The sequence below is a fragment of the Aulonocara sp. 'chitande type north' Nkhata Bay genome, linkage group LG14 (genome assembly GCF_057382095.1).
Source record: "Aulonocara sp. 'chitande type north' Nkhata Bay isolate Kocher_YH1m ecotype deep benthic linkage group LG14, A_spYH_male_GT1.1, whole genome shotgun sequence".
Classification (NCBI taxonomy): domain Eukaryota; kingdom Metazoa; phylum Chordata; class Actinopteri; order Cichliformes; family Cichlidae; genus Aulonocara; species Aulonocara sp. 'chitande type north' Nkhata Bay.
Window position 1 is genome coordinate 20,677,328 of NC_141357.1, and position 27,043 is coordinate 20,704,370.

Consider the following 27,043-nt stretch of genomic DNA (forward strand, 5'->3'; position numbering starts at 1 on the left):
ACGTGTTGTGAGAAGTTTTATTTGATTGTGTTCTGTGAGTTTTTGTGCACATCACAAAGAGGATTTTAAATGTTTTGTTGCATGTAGTTTCATGGTTAACATTTTACAATTACCAACATTATTTACAGTTGATTCCAGTTCATATAAAATGTTCACACAAAACTGCCCGACTGTGGCACGCACTTAACTTCAAAGGTGCCACTCTCTCTCACACACACAGTTTAAGAAAAATAATGTACAAAAGTGTCTCCCTACACAGATGTCAAGAAATCTCTTCTCAAACTGAAAATCAGGGCACATTCTTTAGAGAACACACCTGTATTGCTTCAAACTACTGCCATGTAAAGAAATCACAGCGCGAATTTCCAACCCAGGAGATACTTAACAGATCAAGGATCCAGCGCAGTGATTTGAAATGGTGCTGCTGGGGACTGGAGCCTGTTCCAGCTGTCACTGTTCCTCACACAGTGACAAAAGGGTCTCTGATGGACTACCAACACAAAAAACTTCAAACTCATAATTATCTCAATCACTGCAATTTAAAATAAGTCAGGAAAGATATAAGATTATAAAACCTTTATATGGTGTGGTATGGGTGTTTTAGACAGTCATGAATGGTCAAACCTGGTTTTCATTCTGTGATCAAAATATTTAGTACAAAAAAGGCAAAAAAGCCAAATATATTCAGATAAAAACTCAAATCATAAAGATTACACATAGTGATCTGTGATCAAAAGGTGATGACACAAAAGTAGTAAGTTTCCATATACAGAAATTATCTTGCAAACAAACTTATTGTTAAAACAAAAAGGAAATAAAAATACATTCTTTTTATGATTACAGATTTAAAGATTCATTGTTTTTTGTGGCCAAAAATTAAGGGTGATTCTTTCCAATTTGTGCAAGTCCCTCCAACCCACATCACCCCCCACCGTACATATATCAAGTCCACACTCCACTTTCTGGTAAACATTTCATTCAAGCCTTGTAACATTCTCCCTGATGGTTCCACTCATCTTTGGAAGGGAGGGGGCGGCAGAAGAAGGAGGCAAGAAAAAAAAAAAAGTTTCTCTTTCACTCCACCTGAGTATAAGATGGATCAAATTCCAGTATTATGGTATTATATTTCCAGTATGTTACTTTCAGCCACACATTACAGCCTGACTGAGACTGTAAACTTTATGGAAGCCAAGGCACAGAACTGGATTCAGTCTCCCAAAGGCTTGGACACAGAGAAATAACCTACTTTCTAATTCAAAGCCGTTATAAAAATAAATACATGGTGCTCACAGACATTAGTGAAGAGAAACAAGGAAAATAACGCACTTTTATCTAAAGTTATTTGGACATTTCGGCTTGATGTCTCAGCCGGGCAGGATGTGTGGTCGTCTTACAGGATTCTTGGTTGGCTCGGATAACAACAACAACAACAACAACAACAAAAAACACAAAACAAAACAAAGAAGCAAGCTGCTGTAAGGGCTGGATGACGACAAAGGTGGAGTGAACCACTTTTTCCACCCTCCTTTTGTTAATTTCTTCCTTGCTCCATATGTTGAACAAGTTGATCAGAGAAATCTGCAAGGAAAAAGAAGAAAAGCAGCCCCTGCAGTCCAGACACTGACAGGATGACAGGGAGAGGGTCCTCAGAATATACTGGTGTAACAGAAATAGTCTCCATCCCCTTCATACTGGCCATAAAAAGAGATGGAGGTCAAGTTCATGGTGGTCCTCGTGGGTCAGGTGTTTGATCTTTGGGAGACAGCGAGGAGGGGGCTGAGCTTCAAATAAAACACTTAGCAAACAAAAACTTTTGCTGTGTTCCTCAGATTTTGTTGGCATACAACGTCTCCTCGTCGCTTTCGCTTTCGTCCTGAAACTCGTGGGCAAGCAGGGACTTTTTGGAGCCCATAGAGGTGAGCCGGACCTCGTCGTCATAATCGTCTCTGTGTTGGCGCAAACGGTGGAAGCCATCTTTTTGGCGATTAGACTTAGCGGCACACACGCACCAGATGATGCACGCTGTCACCACCAGTGCTGTCATGGTGGCGGCTGTGGGGAGGAACAGAATATTCATGCATGACTTGGCATTATGTATACTTTGTTCTTAATTTAATAAAATTACACTCTTTCTCAAAAGAGCTGAGATCTACAGTAACTGCCAGTGGATTTTACCACCATTAAGACTTAATTTGAAATACATAATCTACTGAAACACTGAAAATCTATCTTGTTCATGAACAAGGAGCATAATTCATGCGACGTCAGCTCTCAGCAGGTGACAAAAAGCTGCATTATAAGACATGCTTACCTGCACTGGCTACAACAAACTCTCTGGGAAGGCCAAAGATGTTGTTGTCCATGTCAAACTCTATGATGATGGAAGTAGCAGCTTCAAAGGAAGATACCACGACCTAAAAGATAGAAGAAATATTTAAAAGTTAGATAGCAGAAAGTTGTCAAACATAAGAATCACTTCTCTCCTGTAGTCATCAGAGGCTTCTTAAAAAAGTTGATGGTCATGTCAATCAAGGCTCTTCAAACAGATTTCCAGGATTTCACAAACAACTCAAAAGATATTTGAAGCATTTGGACCTCAAAGTTTCATTAGGGTTTTTTTTGTTGCTTTTATTAAAGGACTTAAAACTTGCAACAAAAAGAAAACATCGAGCTGTTTTGTCAGAGAGGTAAAGTGTTTTTAAGCACTCTGCTGAAGCTCCTTGGAAGTTGGGCTTGTTAACTATCTAATCAGCAAGAGCTACTCGCAGGTGCGCCTGCTTTGTATAATCTGGTGCAGGTTGTGTCTGATGTCTGAAAAAGTGCTAAAAATCTCAATTTACTCACCCCAGAGGTAAATTACAAGAATCTCAGGACTTACTTTTTGCAACCTGCTTGATTGTTTTCAGCAGCAAAGAAGCGATTTCATGATCCAGTGTAAAGAAAAATGGGAAAGCTGTACTTAGTTAGGAATTAAGGATTAAAACCACATTTTCAGACCTTTTTTAGTGATGTTGACTGAAAATACACCAAGGAGTAAGTACCTTAATGGTTTCTTCCCCCCCCCAGTAACCGTATATTTTTGTTGCAATATATATGATAAACACACAAAAGAACCTGAAGGGGCACAACCAAAACTGACACCACTCTTCTTTGCAGAGGTATGAGATGCGTCCCTATGGTCTAAGGCAGAGTATTCGGTGTCCTAAGAAATATGGCGAGACGATTAAGGAGAGAAAATATTTGCTGGCTCCAGCTTACGATTTGCACCTTGTGTGGGAGCAAAAAGAAACGGACCACAAAAAACCCTTGGATGACAGATATATAAGGAATGCCGCCGCTCTTCCAGATCTTTTAGACCTGCCACGGAGCAACAGAGTTGTCACTACTGAAGAGGGAAACTCCAGTGACGAGCTCATGATCCACGGTTTCACAGTGCGAGACTACCAGCAGATTTATCACTCGGTGGTGGATCCCTTGCTCTTTAAGCCATGCGGGAAGCTCGCAGCCTACAGTCTGGATCTTGGACACACCATCAAGGAAAATCTGTTTAGAGAGCTGGCCTACCCCATGCTTCAAATGGCAGAGCATCCAAAAGGAAAGGTGGAGGTGATGGAGAGATTTTGTCTACTACGTCCCACACCTTGCATAGATATAGACCATAAATGAGACCTGTAGTAGAGTTATTCTTATTTATGTGTCTTTATGTTGCTTCATTTTGTTCATCTGCAACCCTTGCGTGGGATGATTGTAATAATCATATTTCTAATGTTTTTGACTAAAAGCTTCAAATGTTTTAAATGAAGCTCCTCATGATAAACCTCTGAACAACAAATAATTACCGTGTGTGCGTCTGTGTGTACAGCAGTAAACTATTATATTATTCTTCCTGCGAGCGAGTACATTCTGTTGAAGACAGTACCTTCTGACGCTGGCGTTGGTAGCCTTCAGCAACTGCTTCAATATTGTGAGTGCCAGGAGCTAGCAGGGCATGGAAGTAGCCACCTTCCACAGTAAACAGTCTCACTCCTCCGTTCAGTATAACGATCGCCCCAACAATTGGTTTTCCACTCTTGTCTCTCACTATGCCTCGCACACCTTTATGGATCTGGAAGGAGCAGAAACAAAGAGAAATGCGTGGCTGTATGACAGTTCATTAAAATACAAACTATGTATTACAGCAGCCATAACTTGTAAAATAAATAAATGTCAATGTCGCTGCAGTTGCCTAATAAAATCATGCATCATACCTCTACCAACATGCTTAGCAGAGACTTCTTGTTCTCAGTCCAGAGTGTGGCCAGCTGCTCAGCGGGAGGAAACAGACAGCAGCCAGTGTACACTGTGATTTCTGGACAATGGCCAAAGTCCATATTGAAGTCCTGGAAAGGAGATGTGGACATAAGCTGATGCATTTCCTATGCTTTACTTCTCATTTTCACTTGATCAATAACTCCAAATGAACTTCAAGATTCTCAGAATTGTCAAGGAAGTTTTCAAAACAAACACTCTTGACTCCATTTCCAATTAAATATGAAGTAGTGCCTTTTGTTTTTAGATTGTACACAATGACATGATGGATGCCAACTTAATTACAGAAAATGACAGCACAGACACACACTTACCTTCATGCTTCCCAGATGACTTTGTCTCTCCGCTGCTCTCATAACTCCATCTGGGATGTTGCCTAATGAGTAAAGCAAAACTTGGCCATTAACCACTTATTTGCATGACCGACATGACAAGCATATGTAGCAGTCGTATGACTTACTCTGCCCATTATTTGAACATTCAGTGTTCCCAAGGTGCATTTTGGGGTGATTGCTGGCATAGACAGTTGCCAAATACTTCAAGGTGCCTTCATTGTCAACTGAAAAACAAAATAACTGATTCAATAATTAAACAGTGAAACCAGCGATTTTAAGGAAACTGTTTTCAAATGATTTATTTATCTGCCTGCAATGGGGAAAACATGGTTCTGCCATCAGCTCTACAGACCATCAGTTACATCTTTACTATCACCAGGGGGCAGTGTCACAAACAACTGGTCTGTGGGCTGCTCTCACTTGTGCGCTTGCTGGTCCTGCCAGCGACAGAGAGGAGCAAAGTTATGAGATAACAAAGAGCTGAAGTGAAACAGAGTGATAAAACAATGAAAAGTGTCCACTGCAGCAACAATCTGTGCTTCACCTTCTGTATTTTTTTTAAACTTTGATATCTTAGTCTCCAAGGTGTCTTGACCACTTTCATTTTTCCAGCCTAGTTTTCAACCAGTCAGCATTCAACCTATACATAGGCCCACATACACTGACGTGCTTGTTTTTTTGTGACTGATACTGAAAGGCACTGACCACCCCCGTGTTTGGAAAACAGTGCATCTTTTGTAAATCACCCATAAAACTAACAACACCTATGAGCGCTATTTGGATATTGGGTCACATGCTATTTTTCCCTGTTTAGTAAATCTTGCCCACAGATGAGCTACAGCAAGCGTTGTTGGGTTTCTGAAAAGGCCCACAAGGGATGTTTGTCTCATTCACATGTCACTTTCTCCAAACTCAAACAATTTTATTTTAATGTTTCCTGAATCTCATATGTGTGAAAAAGTGGTGCCCAGTGTCACGTTGCACTCATGCAGCATCAGCAAAGAGCTATCCTGGTGTTCTCAGATTTTTATACACAATATACTTTTGTTTCTTGTCATAGTGGTATTACCAGTCTGGACAGGCTTGTCATAAGGATAAGTGGCAACAAGGGCGCCTCCATCAAGGGCTACAGACAGAGTGAAGCGGTGGCTTTGAATGAAGTTCATCATCGCTCTGGTCTCAGGTTGGGGATCCACCAAACGCTGTGATGCGTTGCCTGTTAAAGAGGACAGACAGAATATCTTTTTTTTTCTTTTTTCTTTTGTAAATGGTACATGTAAACGTCAACCATTTCTTTTTTACATTCAAAAGAAATCTTGACTTGAAGAGCTGATCTTTTAAATCTGTTTTTCATTTCAGCTTCACACATGCAGAAATTAAGACAACTGACCAAAGAAGTCTGTGTCCAGGTCCTTGCCATGAGCGTTGGTCAAGCCCTGGGTAGATTTGCACTGCTTCTCAACAGCCTGTTCTCGTCCGTCAGGGTTTACAGAAGGAACAATGAATATGCGAGTCTCGTTGATCAGCTGGAGAAGGATAAGGAACAATTACAGTCATATATTCACAGGTACTAAATGTTCATTGAGAAATAAATCAAGCTTTGGCTCCCTTAAAGCCAAAACGAGCTGATAAAAATGCTGTTGTTATAATAATAAAGAGGTCTTAAGGCACACCTTGGTGATGGCTGGGTTTTTGCCATAGTTGATGCACAAGAAGGCAGCAAACTCCAGCAGCAGCTCTGTCCCCACTGGGGCATTACCATGGATCCCTGCTACAAAGCGAATATTTGGCTTGGACGGTTCAGATTCTCCTAGTTTGTTAGAGATTTCCAAAGCCCATATGGTCCTATACTCCACACTCTGGCCCAGGCTGGACATAGAAAAGAAAAAAAAGAAACAATATAGGTCACTGCAGTAAAATAAAGACTGGTTCAGACTCACAGTTTAGGGGAAAATAAAATCTTCTTACCTGTGTAAATATGTAATGTGGGGAAAGTTAAGCGTGAGGCCTCTCAAGAAAGCCGACATCTCTTTGGAGGGTCGGTAGCGGAAGTTGCTCTCGGTGGCTGTGTTTTTCACCAACTCATCTAAACCCTGGCCTACAGAGAGCTCCTTGATTAAGCTCTGAAACTCCTTCTCAGATGGGTTCTGTGTGGGTCGGGGGCCACTGGAAGAATGACGGTTACCCTCTGACCGCACAGATGTCAGTCTGAAGTCCACCACCTCCACTCGATCCTTTGAGACTGTGGCGTAGATCGTCACAGGCTTATAACTAGACAACATAACAGAATAACAGAAATAAAGGTCGCAATAAGACAAAAACATACTGAAACTAGATTTCATGTGGCTACTATGTTTTCCTTCTGAATAAAGCTGTTACCCATGAGCAGAGGCAGTGATAGCGTAAGTCCCAGGGACCAGCAATCTCCAGTAATCTCCAGTCTGAGCTGTAGTAATCTTGTGGTTTATCTTCTCGACACTAATGGTGGCATTGGGAATTCTCCTACCATCCCACATATCTGAAACTGTGCCCTTCACCCCAGTGTGAACCTAAAGACGCAAATGCCCACAAAAACATGAGTGAATGCAAAACTACACTGAAGGTTCAGGATAATGTTGAGATCTATGTTTACTACCTGGTGTATAAACTGAAGCAAGGATCGCCGGTTTTGATCCCAGTATTTTGGGAGGTCCTTGGCCAGAGGATATTTGACACAACTCAGCTCAATTGTCACCTCGAAACAGTTTGTGTTTATGTAGTTCCAGTCTTGCATGCCACCTGGAAAAAACATGCACTCCTTTTTAGAGTCATATCAAGAAACTGTGTGGGTAAATAATCTGACAATTTCATAACAGAACATAAAAAAATAATTTAAAAAAAGTTATTGTGAAAAATATAAAAATTAGGGAATTCTTTTCTACATTAAAAATATACAATTTACACATTGATAGAATAAAAATCACATTTTCTTTTATTCCGGTGAAGAGCCCAAAACCTACTTTAGAACTACAAGTCACCATAGTGCCTTTAGGCTGCACTGCGTTGTCTCAGGAACACTTTTTTCCCTGCCTTCTTGCCAGAAAACATAGTTTAACTACTACTGATGCAGTGCCAACACTCTCTCATGCAAATAGCTGACCACTCTGTTACTAAAGACATACTGAGGGCAAAGTAAAAAACTATCCCTCCGGTCTTACCAACAAAAAACTGAAATCTTCTCTGTAAAAACTGAAAGCTGAGTACCCCAGGCTAAGAAGGAGAAAGACCACCCAGCTTGGTATCAGCGCACATCTTAAGGGCGGCATACGTGACAGTATAGCAGCAGAAGTGCACATAACATGGGGTATATCTGTGAAGGCATCATTAATGCCTTTCTTTCTTTCCTTTCTTTCTTTGCCAGGAAGAATTCAAGTAGATCTTAATTAAGGCTAACCTCTTATATAAAAGGGTTGCGTGAATTTTTAAAAACATGGAGTATGCCAAAATTAATGAAAGGTGTAAGCATACCAGGAACACTATACCACTGGGCACCATTGGTTATGCCATCCTTAAAATAGTCATTAGGGTACAGGTCCTCACAAGGGTGTCCTTGGTGCATCAGAGGATTTTCCTGCATACAAGTAAAACCAAACAATGATCACTGTTGTTGTCAAGTTTTCAAACAGTCATTCCACAGATTTCAATGAGCTTCCATTAGTACTAAAAGTTGAAACTATAAGCATCAGGCTCAAACAGCTCCCACAGCAACGGTGTCCAGTTACCTGTGAGTAGGCTCTAGAGACCTGCTGAAAGACCTCGTCATCAGGCGACTTGCTGTAGTAACTATTCCCATCTTTGTCATCATCAAAGGGGTAGTTGACCACCAAGGACCCTGAATTGCACAACAAAAATAATACAGCGTAAAACACACACATACACAAATAATAATATCTGAATGTGTGGGTAGGAAAGAAAATGTAGTCTGTGAACATAAAATTATTTTTTGTTACTAAAAACACTAATTATCATAACCATAAAATATAGAAAATATTTACAAATTTTAACAACACTTAGCAGATCACCACATTCAAAAGCTGGCCGCGACACTGAAACACCACTGTACAGTACGTGCCTCCGTGGAGGTTGGCTGACAGGACGAAAGGGATGCTCTTCAGCCATTTCATCGCAGCTTTAGTCTCTGGCTGTCTGGGTTCTGTGATGTTGGCGAACTGATCGGGAAAGTTGCGGTTCAGGTCAAAATTGTTGGTGTTGTTACGCCCTTTGTAGCCACTTGTATCACCTGTCAGGAAACAAACACCGGTGAGCAGCCATCTACATGCATCCATAACCACAGCATATGCACATCCTCGGCTCCTCCTCCACAACACTCCCTTACATAGGCAAACAACAGTAGCTGTTAGCAAACACAGGATATGCCCTGTCAAACTTTCCCTTAAGTCAGACACTTATGTATGACTTCATACACTTCCTTTTGTGGACACTTACGTGCTCACAAAGGGAAATGAAAGCTATTTTAACACAGACGGCATAGCATGGAAGGAGATAATATAATTCTGCCGAGAAGAACAGCTACTCCTCATATGTCTCTCTCCAGGGTCAATTGCTTCTTTCTTTGTGACCACTAAAGATATCAAGTATACACCAATGTGGTGTGGTCAGTTTGTAATGCAGTTTCATTAGCAAAGGCAGTAATTTAATAGTTGCCACAGACTCAAGGAACGCTTAGTCAAATTACTGTTTAAGGCCTGTAAGGTTACACCTTACGTATCAAAAAGCCATAAGTAAAGCCTGTAAAGAGCTCTACAGAATATGCACATGACCCTTTTACTTACCTTCCTCAGCTACCTCGTAGCCATCGGGATTCATCGAAGGCATGATGTGAATGCGGGTGTTGTTGACCAACTCGGTGACCTCTGGGTCAGTACCATAGTTACGACACAGGTACTCTATGAGGTTGAGCATTAACTCGCGACCCACCACTTCATTGCCGTGCATGTTGGCCACATATTTAAATTCTGGCTCACCTGGGAGAGTGTAACAGACAGAATGATGCTCTCTGGTTTGCATTTGATGTTTTTCAAGATTTACTGGTATAAAAAATAAAACATTAAATCAAATATCATCACATACCATGCTCATGAGTGACAGGGTTGTCTGAGATGACCATCACATACAGCTCACGCTTTTCTACAGACTGTCCAATAGAGTAACGATGGGTAATAGAAGGAAACTCGCTGCTGTACTTCCGTAGAAACAGCTCCATGTCTGCATAGTTGTGATGACGGAATTCCTGTGGCTGGTTGGCCAGTTGGTGTGAAGTTGGAGAAACAGAAGTAACCACCGGAGTCTGGGTGGAGCCAGAAGAGCTGGTAGTGGAACTGTCTGGATGGCTGATGGACTGCACTGAGGTTGTAGCCACAGTGGTGCTGCTACCTGCTGCCTCACTGACCACAGGTGTCAAGGTAAAGTTAAGCTCTTTTGCCTTGCCCTCAGAGACCTCGACACTGCTGACTGTCACTGATATGTACCTGTACAGTGAAAGAAGCACATGTTGAAGAGATTTAATCTGTTATACAACACAACTTTCCACTGAGTGTACCAAAAGAAAACCATTTCTTTTAACCAAGTTTCGATCCAATTATGTACGTCAGGTATGTTTTTTTAGGAGTCATGTAGCTTGCTATGCAGGCAACGTGTGTAAACATAGATTATATTTAGTATTTGTTCTTGTATTAAAGACAATCACAGGAAAATATTAGAGACAGTAAAATGTTATGTTTAAGAATGTTTAAGATACACACTATCGGGACAAAAGTTCTGGCCCGCCTACATGTTACACCTACACGGCCTCCTTGGCAATAGAAACGCATGCAAGTCCCTGGCACACAGTTTTGTGCTGATGTTAATGACGCAGGAAGTTAACAGAAGGTTGGAGACTTAATTTTACGATTCAGTCACTCAGTGACCCTATTATGTAACTTTTTATCCCTAAAGTCTTAAGTAATAAATAATAATAATAATAATAATAGTAATAAAGTCTTAAAGTAATAATACCACTTCAATTATTCAAGAGGAAATAAATTTCACTAACTGGTTTGTTGCAACAGTTGTATCCAATTGTGGCTGGCTTAGAAGCTGTTTTTTAGAACGTACAACATAACCTGTGTTAGTGACCAAAACCACTACCAGCATTCATACTTTTGCGTGATGTTTTACATGTTATCCTGTAGTCACGTCTGGGCTTTTATATGCGGTACCAGATTGTTTTTGCCTCATATGAGCCCTTATATTGAGGATATGATTAACTTTCCTTATATTGAAGTGATGTGATTCTCTCAAAAAACTGCAGCAAAATAGCAGCTAGAAATGCATAAGACTATTCAAGAGCAATAAGCCAATCACAATAGCTGTGAGCTTCATCGACAAGAGGTGTAGTTACATTTCCAGGCAGGTACACTAAAGGCGTAGGGGTAGGGTTTCAGTGGGGTTTGCAGCTACCAGCATCATATATACAGGGTGGATTTAAAACAGAAGAACAAATTCTGTCTAGATAGCACACTATCATTCAGTCAACTCCTTAGACTAACTCATTAAAAAAAGCTGAATTCAAAAATACTTTTGTCCATATAGGGTATGGTCGGTAGATGCCTCTGTTTTAGTGAATAAAAGTTGACCTGAGGCAACATAAAAAGACACACGTAACTTACTACACAATACTGGGTGTTAGTTAGCCCGAGATTAAGAAATCGTTTTGTTTTGCGGGGTTTTAACTTCACATTAGTCTAACTTGCATTACTCTTATATATACCGTATTTTTCGGCCCATACGGTGCACTGTTGATAAACTGGTCTGTTTTCATTCATAAGGCGCACCAGGGCCCTGTGCTTCGTACGTCGCTTACTACATTAAAGATCAAATGAAACATCCAAGACCAAATCATCGCGCTAACTCTGAGCTCGCTATTCCGGTTCCCCGAACACACCTGTTGTTGACGATTAGTATAGCTGGATGAAGTAATGTGAGATCACTGGGTGGCCCAACAGGGGCTACGCATCGATAGTAGAAACATTGATCGGCAACCCTTTGATTGGTCGGCGAAAATGTCGAAGGAGCGCGCTCGGTATTTTTCGGCAGCAGAGCAAGAACTCTTGAGTGAGGGATTTCAGGAGTTTCAGAGTTTAATTAAAACGCAAGGGAACACTGCAAAGGCTGCAAAAGCAAGGAGAGAGGGCTGGCAGGAAGTTGCTGACAAATCAAACTCGTAAGTAATTCAATAATAACAATAATAATGGAGTGGATTTATATAGCGCTTTTCAAGGCACCCAAAGCGCTTTACAATGCCACTATTCATTCACTCTCACATTCACACACTGGTGGAGGCAGCTACGGTTGTAGCCACAGCTGCCCTGGGGCAGACTGACAGAAGCCAGGCTGCCATATTGCGCCATCGGCCCCTCTGGCCAACACCAGTAGGCGGTAGGGTAGATTTATCATATCACACCATATTATCCAATATTATATTATATTATAATATGTTATATTATATCCCCTTTCACATTAGAGCCACAACAGGACCCACTAGAACATGGGAACAAGTAAAAGTGAAATATAAGAATATTCTACAGAATGGTAATATTTATCACTTATATTGCTTGTCGTCTCTTGGAAAGAGACCCTGGAATAATCTGTTTGTTTGTTCATAACAGCAACCAAGAAAAGGGCAGAGCAAAAACAAAGACAGGTGGTGGTCCTGCACCCCCTCGTCAACAAGTTGGTTAAGTGAATAATACCCTCACGGGAAAATCGATATCTCTCTATGAGCACACTGTCGCGCTGAGCTAAAGGATCCTGTCTATCCCGCAATATACGCTGAATTCTGAGGACTCTCCTTATCAATCTTGCACCTTCCGCAATGGGTTGCTCGCGTAAACGGACAGGATATGACTGCGACAGACTTCCCAAATCCACCTTCGCTTTTATAGCCGTGGTCTCTCATCTTGATTACACGAAGTAATTTACAATTACTACTCTGAAATATGAATTACATCTGTAATAATCACATACATGTAATAGAATGTTAATAGTACATTTCCCTTTTTTAGGGAATGACCTGTATGTATCTGTGTGACATCAATAAATGGATCAGGTGCTGCATTATCTTTAGTTACATTGATGTTATTTATTTATGGTGAAACAGTGGTGGAATATCGCTGTTGCTTTCGTATGAATGACGCGGACATACCTGCGTGGCCGCGATCTAATCCTGTTTACATAAAGTAAGCCTGCTCCCCAGCAGGTTTACGCTTACGGCTCTGTTGCTATGACAGCAAGTCCCGGATGGGCTTCGGGGAACCGAACGATCCAGGATCACGCGAAATCGTCAACAATCTCATCCAGCTAACTCACTTAGTGCGGTACGAAGAACAGGCCCCAGATTGTAAGGCGCATTAAGCGAAACAAGCAACAGCATTCGGCCTCCAGCTTCACTGTTTATTTTATGCTAACATAGCTTTGCTAGCGATCACGTAGCACATCATGATATATCAGCTAACCCAACTTCAGTAACCCTACAAATGTCACTGCTGTTTAGTTTTCTGTCTTCATTTATGTTGGAAGTGATAGCAGGCCTGTACGTTTTACTTTTTTCAGAAATCTTTCAGTCAGAACATGCTATATCATGTGTAGGTGGAAACTAGCGAGCTAAATTGCTGCTTCCAACTTCCAACTCTGTTAAATTTTATAAATTCTGTTTTCATGGATGCCTGGATGTTAAACTTAATTGTTACACCTGGTAAAGCAGCAACACTGATCATTTTATTGCAGATGAATGAATTTGGACAGTTTTTAGCTCTCAGTGATGCCGCAGTGTTCGTTTGACTTTGGAACCTGAAGCGGATGACCCAGATTACTCCGCGAGGCTCCTGACTATGGCAGCCGTAATGCTCAGACAATCCATCAAACAGTGCGGCTTCGTAGCTTACCAAAGTCGCAGTAAAACATTTTTTGACTGATTTTTGAGTGCCTTGTAAAATTTAAAAATCAGTTCGAGGTCAGTAGGCACAACCAGAATTCATATATAAGGCACACCGGCTTATAAGGCACACTGTCGATTTTTAAGAAAACTAAAGGATTTTAAGTGCGCCTTATAGTGCGGAAAATACAGTAAGCAAAATCAAGGTTGGTCTAACCCAGACCTTCCCAAAGTGTGGGGGGCGCAGAGCCATTGCAGGGGGGGCGCGGTATGAAAAGGGGGAGAAAAAACCGCCAAAAAAACCGCTTGGACACTGCTAGCAGGGGGCGCCCACACAAGCGCAAAGCAGGGGATGAAGCATAGCTGAATATGTTTCCAAACCAATTTCATTCTAAGCCAAAGACTAGAAAATATGGTGAAGCATATCTGCCCTTTGGTTTCACCTGCACAAGTGCCGAGGTAGGTCTCCCCTGCAGAATTGCTTTTCCCTGCGTCAGGAGCAGCGCTGGGCTCTTCAAATCACGGACAAACAGTATCCCACATTCTTCATTTTTAGTTCACAAACACTTCTCATAATGATTAACTACTCCTGTCATTTTGGAGATGTTAGGTCTTTATACAGTAAAGTTACACCGGGATACAAATAACATCAGGCTGATCCTGCCACGATTTGTTTCCCCTGTCTAAATCACGTATTCCTCATCCACACATTAACACAAAAAAGAAGTTTTAAAAAAAATCTCCATTTTCAGTGATTCGAAACGCCGTTTACATGTGGACGAAAGCTCCAAACGCATAGAAACAGCTGCGTTTTCAAAAATACCCGTGTAGGTGTGGACGTAGCGTAACAGAGTTAGTAGTTTATTTTATTACTACCTGTAATTTATTGCAGTTTACTTGTATTTGCTTAATTGTTTACTAAATGTTTGAGGTGTGAAATAAACTGCAATAGAGCAAAATATGGGTGTGTATGGTTGGAGGATGTGTTTGTGCGCGTGCGTGCGCACGCGGGGGACATTTTTCTTGTAAAACAAAGGCGGCCCTAGCAAAAAAAGTTTGGGAACCACTGGTCTAACCCAACAAACGAGTCTAAACTCTATCAAAAAAAAACCCTTGGTAGCAATCAGCAGGGAGCAATCTGCAACCTCTGGGCCGTCACTGGTCACTGAACTGAAACTAGAGATCTGGCCCAGCATTAAGTGTTTCCACTAATGAATAACCTCTGTTTGTAAAAAACCTGTTATGTGCACTCACCCTGGAGCCACAGCTGTTATGTTGTATGTTCCTGGTAACAGAAGGCGGTAGTAGTCCCCATATTCCCCTGTCGTCAGGTTGTGGCGAACGCCTGCTACCACAATGCTGACATTGCTAGGGACAGCACCACTAACTGCATCTTTCACATAGCCACGAACACCGATGTGCACCTGGAAGACAGCAGTAATATGAGTGCAAAGAAACCCTCAGTGGTTATAAAATCACTGGTTTGACTGAAGTTGGTATTAATCTATAAAACACTTGTAATAACGTGATTTTTTTAATTCACTGAAAATACCATCTTTGTGGCTTTAGGCTAATTTTTTTTTTTTTTTTTTTTTTTTTTTTTTTTTTTTTAAATTGTATGCATTTTCTTAAATGACCATTATGATTTTCAACAAAAGTTAAAGAACCTTACATTTGGCTTAAGTGGAGAAACTGCATGACAGAGATGTTGATTGTGCTATTATTCTTTTATATAAACAAACAAAAGACACATCTTATGGACAATTTATTTCTTATGTACCTGTTCTATGTAGGCTAGCAGGGATTCCTTGTTTAGATCCCATTCCCTTTGGAGCTCAGAAGCAAAAGGGTATTTGCAACAGCTCAGCTCCATGGTGATTTCCAGACAGTTTCCATGAATGTAGTTGTAGTCCTGCATCCCTCCTGGATAAAAGAAAAAGAACATAAAAAACATGTACATAAAAGCACAAGTTAGAAACAGCTAAATCGATATTAAAGTCACATTTAAAAAGATGCATGCAAATGATGCAAAAATTACATATTCTACATACTATGCTACCCTGAACGGTAATCCAGCAGTGCCAGAACTGTTTATTATACAAGAGGATCTGTCTGTAAAAGTTCAAGTCTGTCTTTGTCCCCCTCAGTGCCAAAGTTTACAGAGGGAGTTAGTGTGGCAACAAGCCCCGACATCTGGGGTTTGCAAGGCACCTTGCAGTCCAGTAATGCAAACAGAAACACACACAGAAGGGCAGGCTGTTCATCCCTGTGGAACATGAGCAGGCAGTCAGATGCTTCCTGGCTGCAAGGTTTCCATGACTCCTGGCTTGGTGGCCCCGGGAACCAAATGCAACAGACACTTCTGCCCCCAATCCTGTATGCCAATGATGTGCGGCTGCTTGCCCTACCAAGTGCCGAGAGTTGTTGGTTTGTTGTTACACATTTCATTGTTTCTATATGGGCTTCGTTTCTCTTTTTCCCCCTCTGCCCTCATCCTACACAGTTGAGCCAGGGGGTCTGTCAAAATTTCTATAAACCAGCTTACACCAGCCTCAGTGAGGAAGATGCAAACCACAAGACAACAGAAAATGCTGGCACACAAAATTTGTGATGCACAACAAAGCCACATGCAAGTAAATCTGAGAAGGAAAATGTACAAAAAAAAAAGCGTATGGAAAGCCCCTACCTTGTCACAATACTCACCACCACTTTAGTCTACACTACTTGCAATCATTTTCTTAAAAATACTACTTGCTTGTATAACCCACTGAGTATCTTCCAAATAGCCCTACTGCTGACCATTTTATAAACCTGGTCTGCTTGTCTGTTGTATTATTGGCTTTACTATGTTACAAAAAAAACACAGTAATGAAAATCTCAATGAATCTCTTCCACCCTAAAGACAGATGGTGATATGGTACACTCAACTCAGAGAGCAGCCTTGGAAAAATACAAGTTATTCTGAGTCATCCCTCGTGAAGCGACAGCTGTTTGGCTGCCCGAAACTCAGAGTGTCTGCCAGTTCACTCAATGGAAGCTGAAAAGGGACATTACAAGCAAAGTGATGAACTCTTCCTATACCAAAACAAATGCATTTTTACGGCTCTATAACCTTATGTTCGTACCAACCACTGAAAGATTCCCTTTCTAATACACAGTCATTGCATAAGATGAGGGTCAAAATATAGTCATCATTTGTGTGTCTACATGGTATAAACACAAAAGTTTATTTTGTAAAGGGGGTTCAACAGTCTAAATAAAGAATTCCAAAGACTCCAAAGCTAGTCTTTAATACAAAGCTTCCTTCTTGCTGCAGCTAAACAAGTAAACTATCTGAAACTGTGACTTTTAAAGCTACCAGCCAGATTTGACTTTTTAATAGGAAGCATGGCCTCTGGGCTTATTTGGAATATGGGTGGTGTATTTAGACGTGTCAGGGTAACGCTTTAATCACTGTGTTCACAACAGAGAGAGTAGGGGCATTGTCAACCAAGCAGCAAACAGGTCTTAAAATCTCTCACCTGTTAAAGTAGAATAATTGCAGTAAGTGGCATTCCCCTGTTTCAACTATGTCTAAATCCAACTGCCTACAACAACATGACAAAAATAAGAAGCTTGTTTTTGGTCATAAGATGTTAGCCAAGTCTCGCTGTCTTTCAGGCAAATCACTTAAAGCAAACATCCTGCATATGCAGGAGTTGGATAAACACACAAAAAGGCCTAGAGCAGCCCCAACCTTACATGTCCTGTCTGTACCGGATCCAGTGACACACCCTGAACTCAGAGTGCTGATTTAAGAAGCTGAGTCAAACATTTAAGATAGCAACCCAGGGCATAGAGTATAAATGTCAGGTGACTGGGTTTTTTAAAAGTGTGGTTATAAGAGGCGTGAGTGAACTCAGACACTGGCAGAGCAGTCAGATAATCGTGGCTGTGGAGCGGTATTTTCATGCAGTAAAATTAGATTCAGGACCTTGTTCTCTTGTAAGTGTCTATGCAGCGACGCGTTTCTTTCAGCACAGACAGCAACTAAATGAGCCAAAAATATTTCAAACAGATAAGACCCTGGAGACAGCAACGCACATCATCAATAACACCAGATCTGGTTACATGAACAAAACACAGTTCAAAAGTAAGAGCACGCGAACAATAGACCGTGTCAAACGATTATAGGTCATGATTACATGTTATGCACAATTATTATTTCAAGCTCTGACTCCCAAACAACAAATCCCTTGTACCTGATTCCTGGAGCTTTGCCTGGATGACTAATTACGTCACACAATGGCCTGACTGCTTCCATCATCTGCCATTAGTCCGGTTTTAGTCGTGACATTTCATCCACTGTGGCATGGCAGACAGATGAACCCATTGTCAATTCAAAGGTTGTTCTTGGCACCTCCTTCATCAGTGAGATATGAATACTATCGCTGCTAAGAGGTTCAATAAGTGTCTCATACTAACAATGTGAACCTCCACAGAGTAAATAGTGGATGTTTCAGTCAAGGATCCATAATATTTAACCTGAACATTAATTTTTCTTTCACTGTGTTTCTGATAAGTACGAGGATATACTGCCTGCTATTTAAGCCTTTAAGGTGATGATTTAGTGTTTCCTTTTCTCTAAGTGGTAAACAAATATTGTTCCATTTAATGACAAACTGAAACAAGAACAAATAGTGCTTACTTTTAAGCCATCTTTATATTCAGAGTTTCACTGCATAGACTATAAAATCAGCTGGGAAAATACAGGTGCATTCAGTCAGATGTATCTTAAGTATTTTTGCTCAAATAGCTGGCTGACAGACACTTTTATAAACATAACCTTCTGATTAGTAGATGACCTGGCTCTACCTACAGCCACCTAAGTAAAAAGAGTAAACGACACGCTAGTTACACAAAGCTTGAGTTTAATCAAAGCAGTTAATCTGGTTGAGGCAAATCCACCGCTAACCTGACATCTACTACAGCGCAATACAGAGGAAGAGCAGTTTGGTAACCCGACGCTCCAGACACATCACCAACTCCCAACCCCTCAGACAAGCCAACAAAACAAAGGTTGAGAGGAGCATGCTGACTGAGTTTCTGGCCCTCAGGTTCAGAGAAGAGCTTGTTTTCAGCCTAAATTACACTGAAGTCAAGGAAACAAAACAAACTGCTTTTAGTTTGGTTCATGTAAGAAACTGATACATGCAGTGTATTGACAACTGAAAAGAGTCAGCCCACAGAGCCATAAGAGGCCTCCAGCTCTAAAATGTTGCATAATTACAGGCTTTGGCAGACACAAACACGATGAGCAGTGCACTTCTGGTTTTGGAGTAGGGTCAAAATCCCGAAGCACTGTAAGCACTTAAGCTCTTTGTGTTTCAAAAGCACTAAGCATAAGACCTCTATTCTGTTATATGTACATGTATTAAAGAGGCTGTGAACTGGCTATCATGTGTTAAACAATGCAGCGAAATAAATGAACCCTAGATGAACACTGCGTTATAATGTGTTTTACAAAGACATCTTGCTACTAGAAATCAGGAAACAACTGTGGGAACTTTTGGAGGCAGTTATTGTGAAGTTTTATCTAAATTAATTTTAAACTCAATGATCACTGGGACAAAAAAAAAAAGGAAGAAGAACAAAGAAAAAAAATAAAAAGAACAAAAAAAGAAAAAAAAAAGCTTATCCCCCCACTGAAAATTATTTTTCAACCGCCATCTTTGCATGAATTGTTGCATGGATTTTGGAATGCCATGTCCCGCTATTATAACGGCTCTGTTTTAACCAAGCTTATATTTAATGAAGAAATAAAGAGCCTTAAAGAAGGTTTACTACGTGCCATTTCTGGAATGTGGCATAATGTTTTCTCTGATGCAAATGCAGATATTTTGCATGCAATCTATCATGGAAGAATCTTTAAAAAAATCTTTAAACTTCACAACATAAATAGTTTGTTTATCTGTTTTAAGTGATGGTGCTGCCTGGATACTCTATATCTGCACTATCCTTCACATCTCTAGAAGATTGCTTGCCTGCAGTGCATGTGTGAAGAAAACTGAAATAATCTCTAAGCCAGACCCTTCAAACAGCTTGCAGCCTACATACAATGCAAACAATGCAGCTGTAACAGAAAACATTCAGCTTGCAACCACACTCACCTGCTTGGCAAAGTAGACTTTCCAGAACAATGACTAAATAACCATCTTACACAACAATCAGCTTTCATTCAAAGAAACAACATACCGGTTCCACTGATCTCCATGCCTTCACACACACAAAGTGTCTCAGTTTGGACTGTTATGTCCTTGTCCAAAAACAAACAAGGACATCATACGTTTAGTTCTAGCAGAAACAAATATTATATGATTAACGAAGCTCAGTTTATTCAGCTGAATCCAGTGAGATAACCTCATTTACCCTGATAGATTATTGAGGGCGTTCTGCCCCGCACAGATCAATAAGAGCAAAGAAACTTGGCTGTCTTACCTGGCACGTCGTACCACGCCGCTCCATTAGTAATGCCATCTTTAAATGTTTCTTCTGGCATATCAGGACAGTGAGGCTTACCGGTCTTCATTACAGGGTGGTTCTGGGAATACACCAGGGCCAGGTGGCGAAACAGACCATCATCCGCCGACGGGCTGTAGTGACCTTCTTGATCGTGGGAGGCTGAGTCATCAAAAGGGTAACTGGCAACCACAGTGCCACCATGCAGGTTCCCTGACAGCACAAATCTAAGGAGATAAAGACAGATTTATATCACTAGCTTTAAAGCATAAAATTCACAGTGCTCCAAACTCTTTGTTACCATAACATTCATGTCTCTACTTGCCATGAAGTAAAGAAAGAATCTAACACTAAAAAGACTGTCAGCCTGAGTTATGAACAATTGACTTGATCATGTTTGACTGCTGACACATCAAATTATTCTTGGCTGAATATCATGAACAACTATAAAGAATAAGGACTTTAACCAACCCCAGCTTTAACGCTAGAAAGGCTCAACATATGGACATGTACATTAAATTAGGATGAAACTGTGAACCTTTCTGTATAAAAAAGTGATGATGAGAGAAATGCCTATAATGTAGGATGACCTGAGGTGCATCCCCCCTTTGCAAAGAGCTGTGAAGCTAGTGTGACAACTTTTACTCTGTGAACCTTGCACTTCCTTGTGAATGATGGAGTTGCTCTTTGATCTCCACAACTAGCTAGACAATAACTGGAAACAGATTAGCTAAAGTATCAAAGCCACACGAGTCAAAACCTCAAATAGCTGGACAAAAACATCTGGTATCTGCGTGTTTAAAACAAATAACGCCAAAAATACTGACTTTTTCTCCTGGATCCATCTCATCACTGCCATCACCTCGGGGATATTAGCTGGATCCACGGTGGCTTTGTCGAACTGGTCAGGAAAGCTTCTGTTTAGGTCCTTATTTTTGGCGTTATTTCGACCGCCGTGATCACCACTGCAGTCCCCCTCTGTGGACTTCTCAAAGCCGTCGGGATTCATGCTGGGCATGATGTAAATATCCGTGCTGTTCACCAGTTCAGTGATGCGCTCTTCCTCCCCGTATTTGGTTAGCAGGTACTCCACTAGGTAAACCAGCACCTGTCTGGATACGGTTTCGTCGCCGTGCATGTTCCCAACGTATTTAAATTTAGGTTTCCCCAGTGACTTCCTGTCGGGGTCCCTGGTGATCCGCATCACCCACAGCTGCCTGCCCTCCACGGACTGCCCTACAGTCGACAGGTTAGCTATGTGAGGGTATTTCTGGGCTAACGACTGTAAACGTTTTGTTAGTTCATTATAATTGTAGTATATGTCGTAAGTTTCTACCGCTTCCTCCGTAGAGGCTCGGGCGCTTCTTGTGCCGAGCAGTCTGTCGTCGCCAAGAGACACGACAAAAAGGAAAAGAAAGGCGAAAAGTGACACCCGTAGTTTCAGCGTCATCGAGACATGTTCCCAGTTAGCCACCATGTTGACCTGTCTTCTACTTCTACACCATCCGGAACTGCTAACTGAACAACAAACACTACACTCAGATATTTTGGTATTTGGCTCCGCACGGACGGACGTCTTTCCGCTGCCACAGTTGTTCTGGCCTGCCTGTTTCCATCTACTTCCGTTCACCTCACAGGGTCGGAGCTTCGTGGTGACGTCAGATTTTAAGGTGGGCCGGAGTAGTTCCGCCTTTGATCCTTTAAAGCCCGAAATAATTGCCAGAAAAATCTATTTGTTGAAAACGGTGTTTATTGAACCTGGCCATTAAAAAAAATATTGAATAACAATTTATATATATTAGCTTTAATTTGTATCGTACTTGGTACATCCGTCTTTTTTGGTCATTTATTAAAATAAAAATGCTAAAAATGTAGAAGAAAATTCTGTATAAGTCCCAAAAGCACTCAACAACTCATCAAATATACTACATTTGGCTTTAAAAGGGTTAATTTTACTGGAATGGGGGACTGATATAAAACAGAATACCGTCTATTTTGTACAGTTTTAAAGCATTTTAAATTCATATGGTATTTTGATCTCTTAAGTATATTATTTCATACATTGAATTGTCTTTTTTATTTTTATATTATTACATATGGTTTTTAATTTATTATGTGGCCATTATGGGCCTCGACTAGACAAGAAGGAACTGCTAAAAGAAAGGGAGGTCTGTTGTCCATATGAACACTTTATCTGCAATCTCTTCACAAAACCAATGTTTAGAGCATAGAAATCAACGCTTTAGTGTCTGGAGAACAAAATTATCCCAATTTGTCAGCTGTTAAGCATGGGGGGGTAGGAATATCCTCCTGTGGGGTTGTATGACCACCACTAATGGGAAAGAATGGATGCTACCAATATTAGCAAATTCTGGAAAATTGCAATCCAAAGCATCTCTCAGAGCCTTCAGATTTCAAAAACACAAACTCTCCTCACATTTTCCAGGCTAGGATGTACATGCAGCCTGGAAATCTTTCAATACATGTATTTTTCACCTTTCAAAGGTTCTGAGGACACTTCAAAATGCTTTCAAAGTGCTTTGTTTTCCCTGAGCTGGTAGCAAGTTGTCAAAGTTTTTGAAACCCCCGAGGTGTTTAACTTCAGACAGCTCTGGCTAAACTATAACTGCAGAGGTTAAAGCTGCAGCGGCAAACTAAACTAGATCTAATAGGTTTAGCATAAGGGATCTAAGAATTTCAATGTGTGGTTTACTTATCTGTGCTGTTGCTTCCTGCTGTTAGTCATTATAAGGAAGTCCCAATGTGTCCTGATTTTAAAAGCTGAATTTATTTTTCTAAGTAATTAGTCTCATTTCCACATTAAAAGATTCAAGAAGATGCTCGTGCTTTCCAATAATTAACCAGCTTTAGTACTGGCTAATGACACTCCTTAGGCAAAATACTAAACCTTGAGTTGCCCCTGATCCGAGTGTGAGTGCATGTTCATTCATTCATTCATTCATTCATTCATTTATTTGTTCATTTCAGGCACAACAAGAATACATATATTGAACATAAAGTGCACAAAACAAAAACAAAAATTACCTGAAAAGGAGTGGGACGAAGAAAACTTATTAAATCCCACCCCTATACTCACTCATCAACAAAAAACAATAAGCTTCCCGCAGCTACGCCCATCGTTGCAACCAAACAAACCATCAACAGCCCCGGGCACATGCAAGCATCTCAACGGCAGCTCGCAAACAACAAATAGAACCTTCATAACTGAATACAGAATATATATTAATTATAAATTGCGTTACCACAGGTAACAGGCAATAATAATTACATAGTGACAAACACACATACATATACATACATACATATATATCTACACACACATGTACATATATGTACAATCATACGCACACACTTTTTTTTTTTTTTTTTAATTCATACCAGCAATGTTAAGAGAACAGACATTACAGAGCACAACAAAACCATCATTGAGTATACTGTGACCAGACCAACTGTTTGTAGAGGAATTTAAATCTATGAATATTTTTGCATTGTTTCAGTTGTAAACTCAGACTGTTCCAGATTTTCACACCACATACAGACACACAAAAACCTTTACAGGTTGTTCGAGTTCTGGGTAATTTGAATTCTCCGAAGCCTCTCACATTATAAACCCTTTCTCGAATTTCAAATATAATTTGTAAATTTGTAGGTAGAAGTTTATTAAAGGCTTTGTATAAGATTATAGATGTATTGTAATTAACCAGATCCTGGAATTTAAGTAACTTTGCCTGAAGGAAGAGTTTGTGAGTATGATCTAGATAACCAGCCTTGTGAATAATACGCAGTTCTCGTTTCTGTACTGTGACTAATGGATTAGTTGTATTTTTATATGTGTTTCCCCACACTTCCACACAATATGTAAAATATGGAAGAACCAGGGTACCAGGGTATGTGATTGGGTGACTTGTACTAGAAAGCACTTGTGAGTGCTCAAATGGAGTAGAAAGGTGTTATGTAAGTATAAGTCAATTTTGCTTCTATTAAGGCGTAAAACAAAACATGACTACCAATATACCTACTATCCCTTATGTGCTCCCAGCTTCTTTTCACTGCAAATAGTCACAGTTAAACAGAGAAGCCTAAAGCAAAGCTCGCTGTTTTAAAATAAATCACAACTGAGCACACCAGAGGTTAGCAGCAGACTCTTTATTTAAGTTGCCTTCTTCTGTCTTTATTGAACACTGGCAGCACCACAGTTATCCACAAATATGAGGAGCAATGACTCTGAGTGACATCACCACCCTGCTGCTGCCTTGAGGCCTGTTTTTAGCGTCCTCCTTTTCTTTCCTCAGCGGGGCATCAGTCAGGAGCTTCTCTACAGTGGCCTGTTTTTAACTTTCTTTTATTCTTCTCATGTTTTCTCTTTATTTTCATTTGGCAACAGACAAGAAAAGTGTCGTAAACATCTCGATGATAAAGCACCAGAAGGTGCTGGAATGATTGGGTTAAGGGTGGAAGAGGAGGAGCAGGAGGGAAGATCTGGAGGAGGTAAAGAGCGAGAGGCTGGGAGAGGAGGCCGCGGGGTCTCATTGCTGGATTCGACGCAGCGACTGCACCTGGAAGGACTGAGCGTGGGAGCCCCACTCTCTGTAATGTTTGTACTCGCCACCGTGATGGTCACACTCCATGATGTACTGGTAACCACGGTAACCTGGAAACTGGTAGCACACCCAGCTGGTGGTGGAGGAGGAGGAGAGGGGAATTTGTGGTTTAGACAGCAAGTGAAATGAAATGCATTTAGAAAAATATACGTGAAGCTACAGGAGGAAAAGACAACAGTTGTATGCCAGTGGATAAGCCTGGAAGCCACTATCAGCTACAGTTTTCTTCACTTGTTCCAATTTTAACATGTGTGAAGCCTGTAAAGAGTAATACGAGTTCCGATGTCGAGACTTACGCGCCGCTCTGAACTTGCATAGATCCGATCTCGTTGTTGCCCCAGCCCATAGCCTGCAGGGAAGGATAGTCATCGTTTATCTCCCACTGGCGCCCCATGAAGTTCTCCTTCTCAAATAGCACCATCTTGGACTCCTTGTGATTCTGTGCGAGCATGAGTCAGCCAGAGAAAACAGGCAAAAGAACACATGATGTTGGTGATAGGTGTAGTAATGAGGTAGCAACCTTCCAGGCATAAAAGAGTTGCATAATAATCATTAAAATTGTGTGAATTGGGCCCAAAATCTAATAATTTACAAGTTGCAAGTGCACTCCATTCTATTTTAGGCTGCACTCAGCGCCTTTATTAGTCACTCTATCGAGCTTTACACACACATGAGACCATTTCATGAGACAAATACTTTTTTTTTTTTTTACATTTTGTATAGATGGAGAAAAAGCAGAAGCTGCTGATTTAGGACAGAAACTCACAGCAGAGCAGATGGGGCGGAAAGACATCATCCTCTCAATGTGGTAGGCGTTGCTGCCGCTCCATGACTCCCAGTAAGGGTACTCTCCCCTCTCCAAAACAAACTGCTGGCCACAGAAGCTGGAGTGCTCATATCCTGCCCAGCTGCCACGAACAAACAGAGAGACACATGAATGCATCGCTGGATCACAGGAACACAGACCAATTAGAAGACATCAGGCAAATGTTTTGTATATTTTAAAAAAGCTTATAGTGAACTTTAAATAGTTATAAGTGAGGGCTATAAGTAATTTCAGATGTTATGTTTTGAGTTTAAATACTAACAGATCTTTCAGTATCTTTCTAATAAATGATAAATGTGTTTTAGGTCACACTCTGGTTTCGAGATTTTCTTTTCTCTGTGGGTGACTTACGCGCCACACTCCACCTTCAAGGATCGAATGTTGTCAACGCCACACTCCATGATGTTCTGGCAGGCTGAGGTAAACTCCAGACGCTTCCCCTGGAAGTTCTCCTGGTCATAAACTGTGATCTGGAGCGGACACAAATGCATACATGTAGCATGCACATGTTGCACGCACACACTGATGTGTGCACAGATGCACACATTTATCAGGCCAGGCTTGATATTTAAAAGCATTATCTGCTTTTGTTGTTGATCCATGACAAGGGCGTCAGACTCACTTTCCATGGTCCCAGTGGGTTAGGGTTGTTTAGAGCCATGCTACTTTGTGTTTCCGACTTGATATACCTTCAGAATGAAGAGCAGGGAGTGTTGCATTTATTAAACATACAGCTTATCATTCACACCACTTAAAACAATAACGAGCGTTTCTGCAGTTTTTATGCAAAATATAAGAGGATCTTACAGACTGTCATCATTTTATGTGTCATGTTGGTGTGTCTTTTTTTGAATTTGACCAAATTTTATAACAAAATTTACAAAGTTCATTAATTAGAATGTTTTTGACATATATAACAATACTGCCTTTGTCATACATGTTTGGGCTTGAAACAGCTAACTATGGGAAATTCTCCACACTTGATGAAACCACGTTCAGATGTAGACACAGTGCATACATGTCCTCCCTGTGTGTCGTCAGTACACCTTTGCATATGCATGTCTGCTCTCTGTCTTTACATTCATGTGACTCAGCGAAATCCACAAAGAGGAAAAAAAAAATGCAAAAATGTAAGTGACAATAGTCTGCACAAGGTTGTATAGGCTGAATGGACTGAGATAGAGGGCTTACCTGACCGGCCCCAAAGAATAGCTGTTCAGTGCTCACAGGGGGCTCCACAAAAACGATGTCCTGACCTCAGAGTAAACGGACCTATTTATACATGTTGGTGCTGAAAAGCAGCTGGGCCTGTGGGTCGGGGCAGGAGTCAGCACATTGCTGCTCCGTGCATTGTTCGGCGCTGAGCTGCTGGGCTTTAGCTGCAGTAGGACTGGATGGAGGGCACGGTGCCCAGTGCAGATAAGCACAAGTTCCAAATGGTCCATGACCGGTGGGCCGGACCAAGTCCTGGCACGGCCTAGTC

The 27,043-nt window shown here is 41.0% G+C and overlaps 2 protein-coding genes and 1 long non-coding RNA gene across 4 annotated transcripts; 1 reads left to right on the forward strand and 2 right to left on the reverse strand.

The window, feature by feature from the left end:
* Positions 1 to 21,745, reverse strand: cpda (carboxypeptidase D, a). Of its 2 annotated transcripts, none has more exons than XM_086261448.1 (21): positions 20,940 to 21,745; positions 20,173 to 20,339; positions 15,395 to 15,537; positions 14,869 to 15,038; positions 9,774 to 10,171; positions 9,476 to 9,667; positions 8,755 to 8,922; positions 8,405 to 8,514; positions 8,151 to 8,253; positions 7,279 to 7,421; positions 7,023 to 7,192; positions 6,612 to 6,914; positions 6,317 to 6,512; positions 6,034 to 6,169; positions 5,713 to 5,859; positions 4,769 to 4,867; positions 4,623 to 4,684; positions 4,248 to 4,379; positions 3,920 to 4,105; positions 2,312 to 2,414; positions 1 to 2,052 (listed from the first exon to the last, which is right to left on the reverse strand). In XM_086261448.1, the coding sequence occupies exons 1-21, from the start codon at positions 21,587 to 21,589 to the stop codon at positions 1,826 to 1,828; spliced, it is 4,005 nt and encodes a 1,334-aa protein (XP_086117574.1). In that variant the 5' UTR covers positions 21,590 to 21,745; the 3' UTR covers positions 1 to 1,825. The 2 variants fall into 2 exon arrangements, with proteins under 2 accessions (XP_086117574.1, XP_086117573.1); XM_086261447.1 differs by having other exon boundaries at positions 20,092 to 20,339.
* On the forward strand, positions 21,012 to 26,323 carry LOC147314491 (uncharacterized). Its single transcript, XR_015124670.1, has 3 exons — positions 21,012 to 21,782; positions 25,458 to 25,717; positions 25,866 to 26,323. It is a non-coding gene; the product is annotated as an uncharacterized LOC147314491 (long non-coding RNA).
* Positions 24,265 to 27,036, reverse strand: cryba1a (crystallin, beta A1a). The gene is made up of 6 exons (XM_086261449.1): positions 26,752 to 27,036; positions 26,183 to 26,249; positions 25,912 to 26,030; positions 25,501 to 25,642; positions 25,031 to 25,173; positions 24,265 to 24,807 (listed from the first exon to the last, which is right to left on the reverse strand). The coding sequence occupies exons 2-6, from the start codon at positions 26,219 to 26,221 to the stop codon at positions 24,660 to 24,662; spliced, it is 591 nt and encodes a 196-aa protein (XP_086117575.1). The 5' UTR covers positions 26,222 to 26,249; positions 26,752 to 27,036; the 3' UTR covers positions 24,265 to 24,659.
* Positions 27,037 to 27,043: the final 7 nt, after the last annotated feature.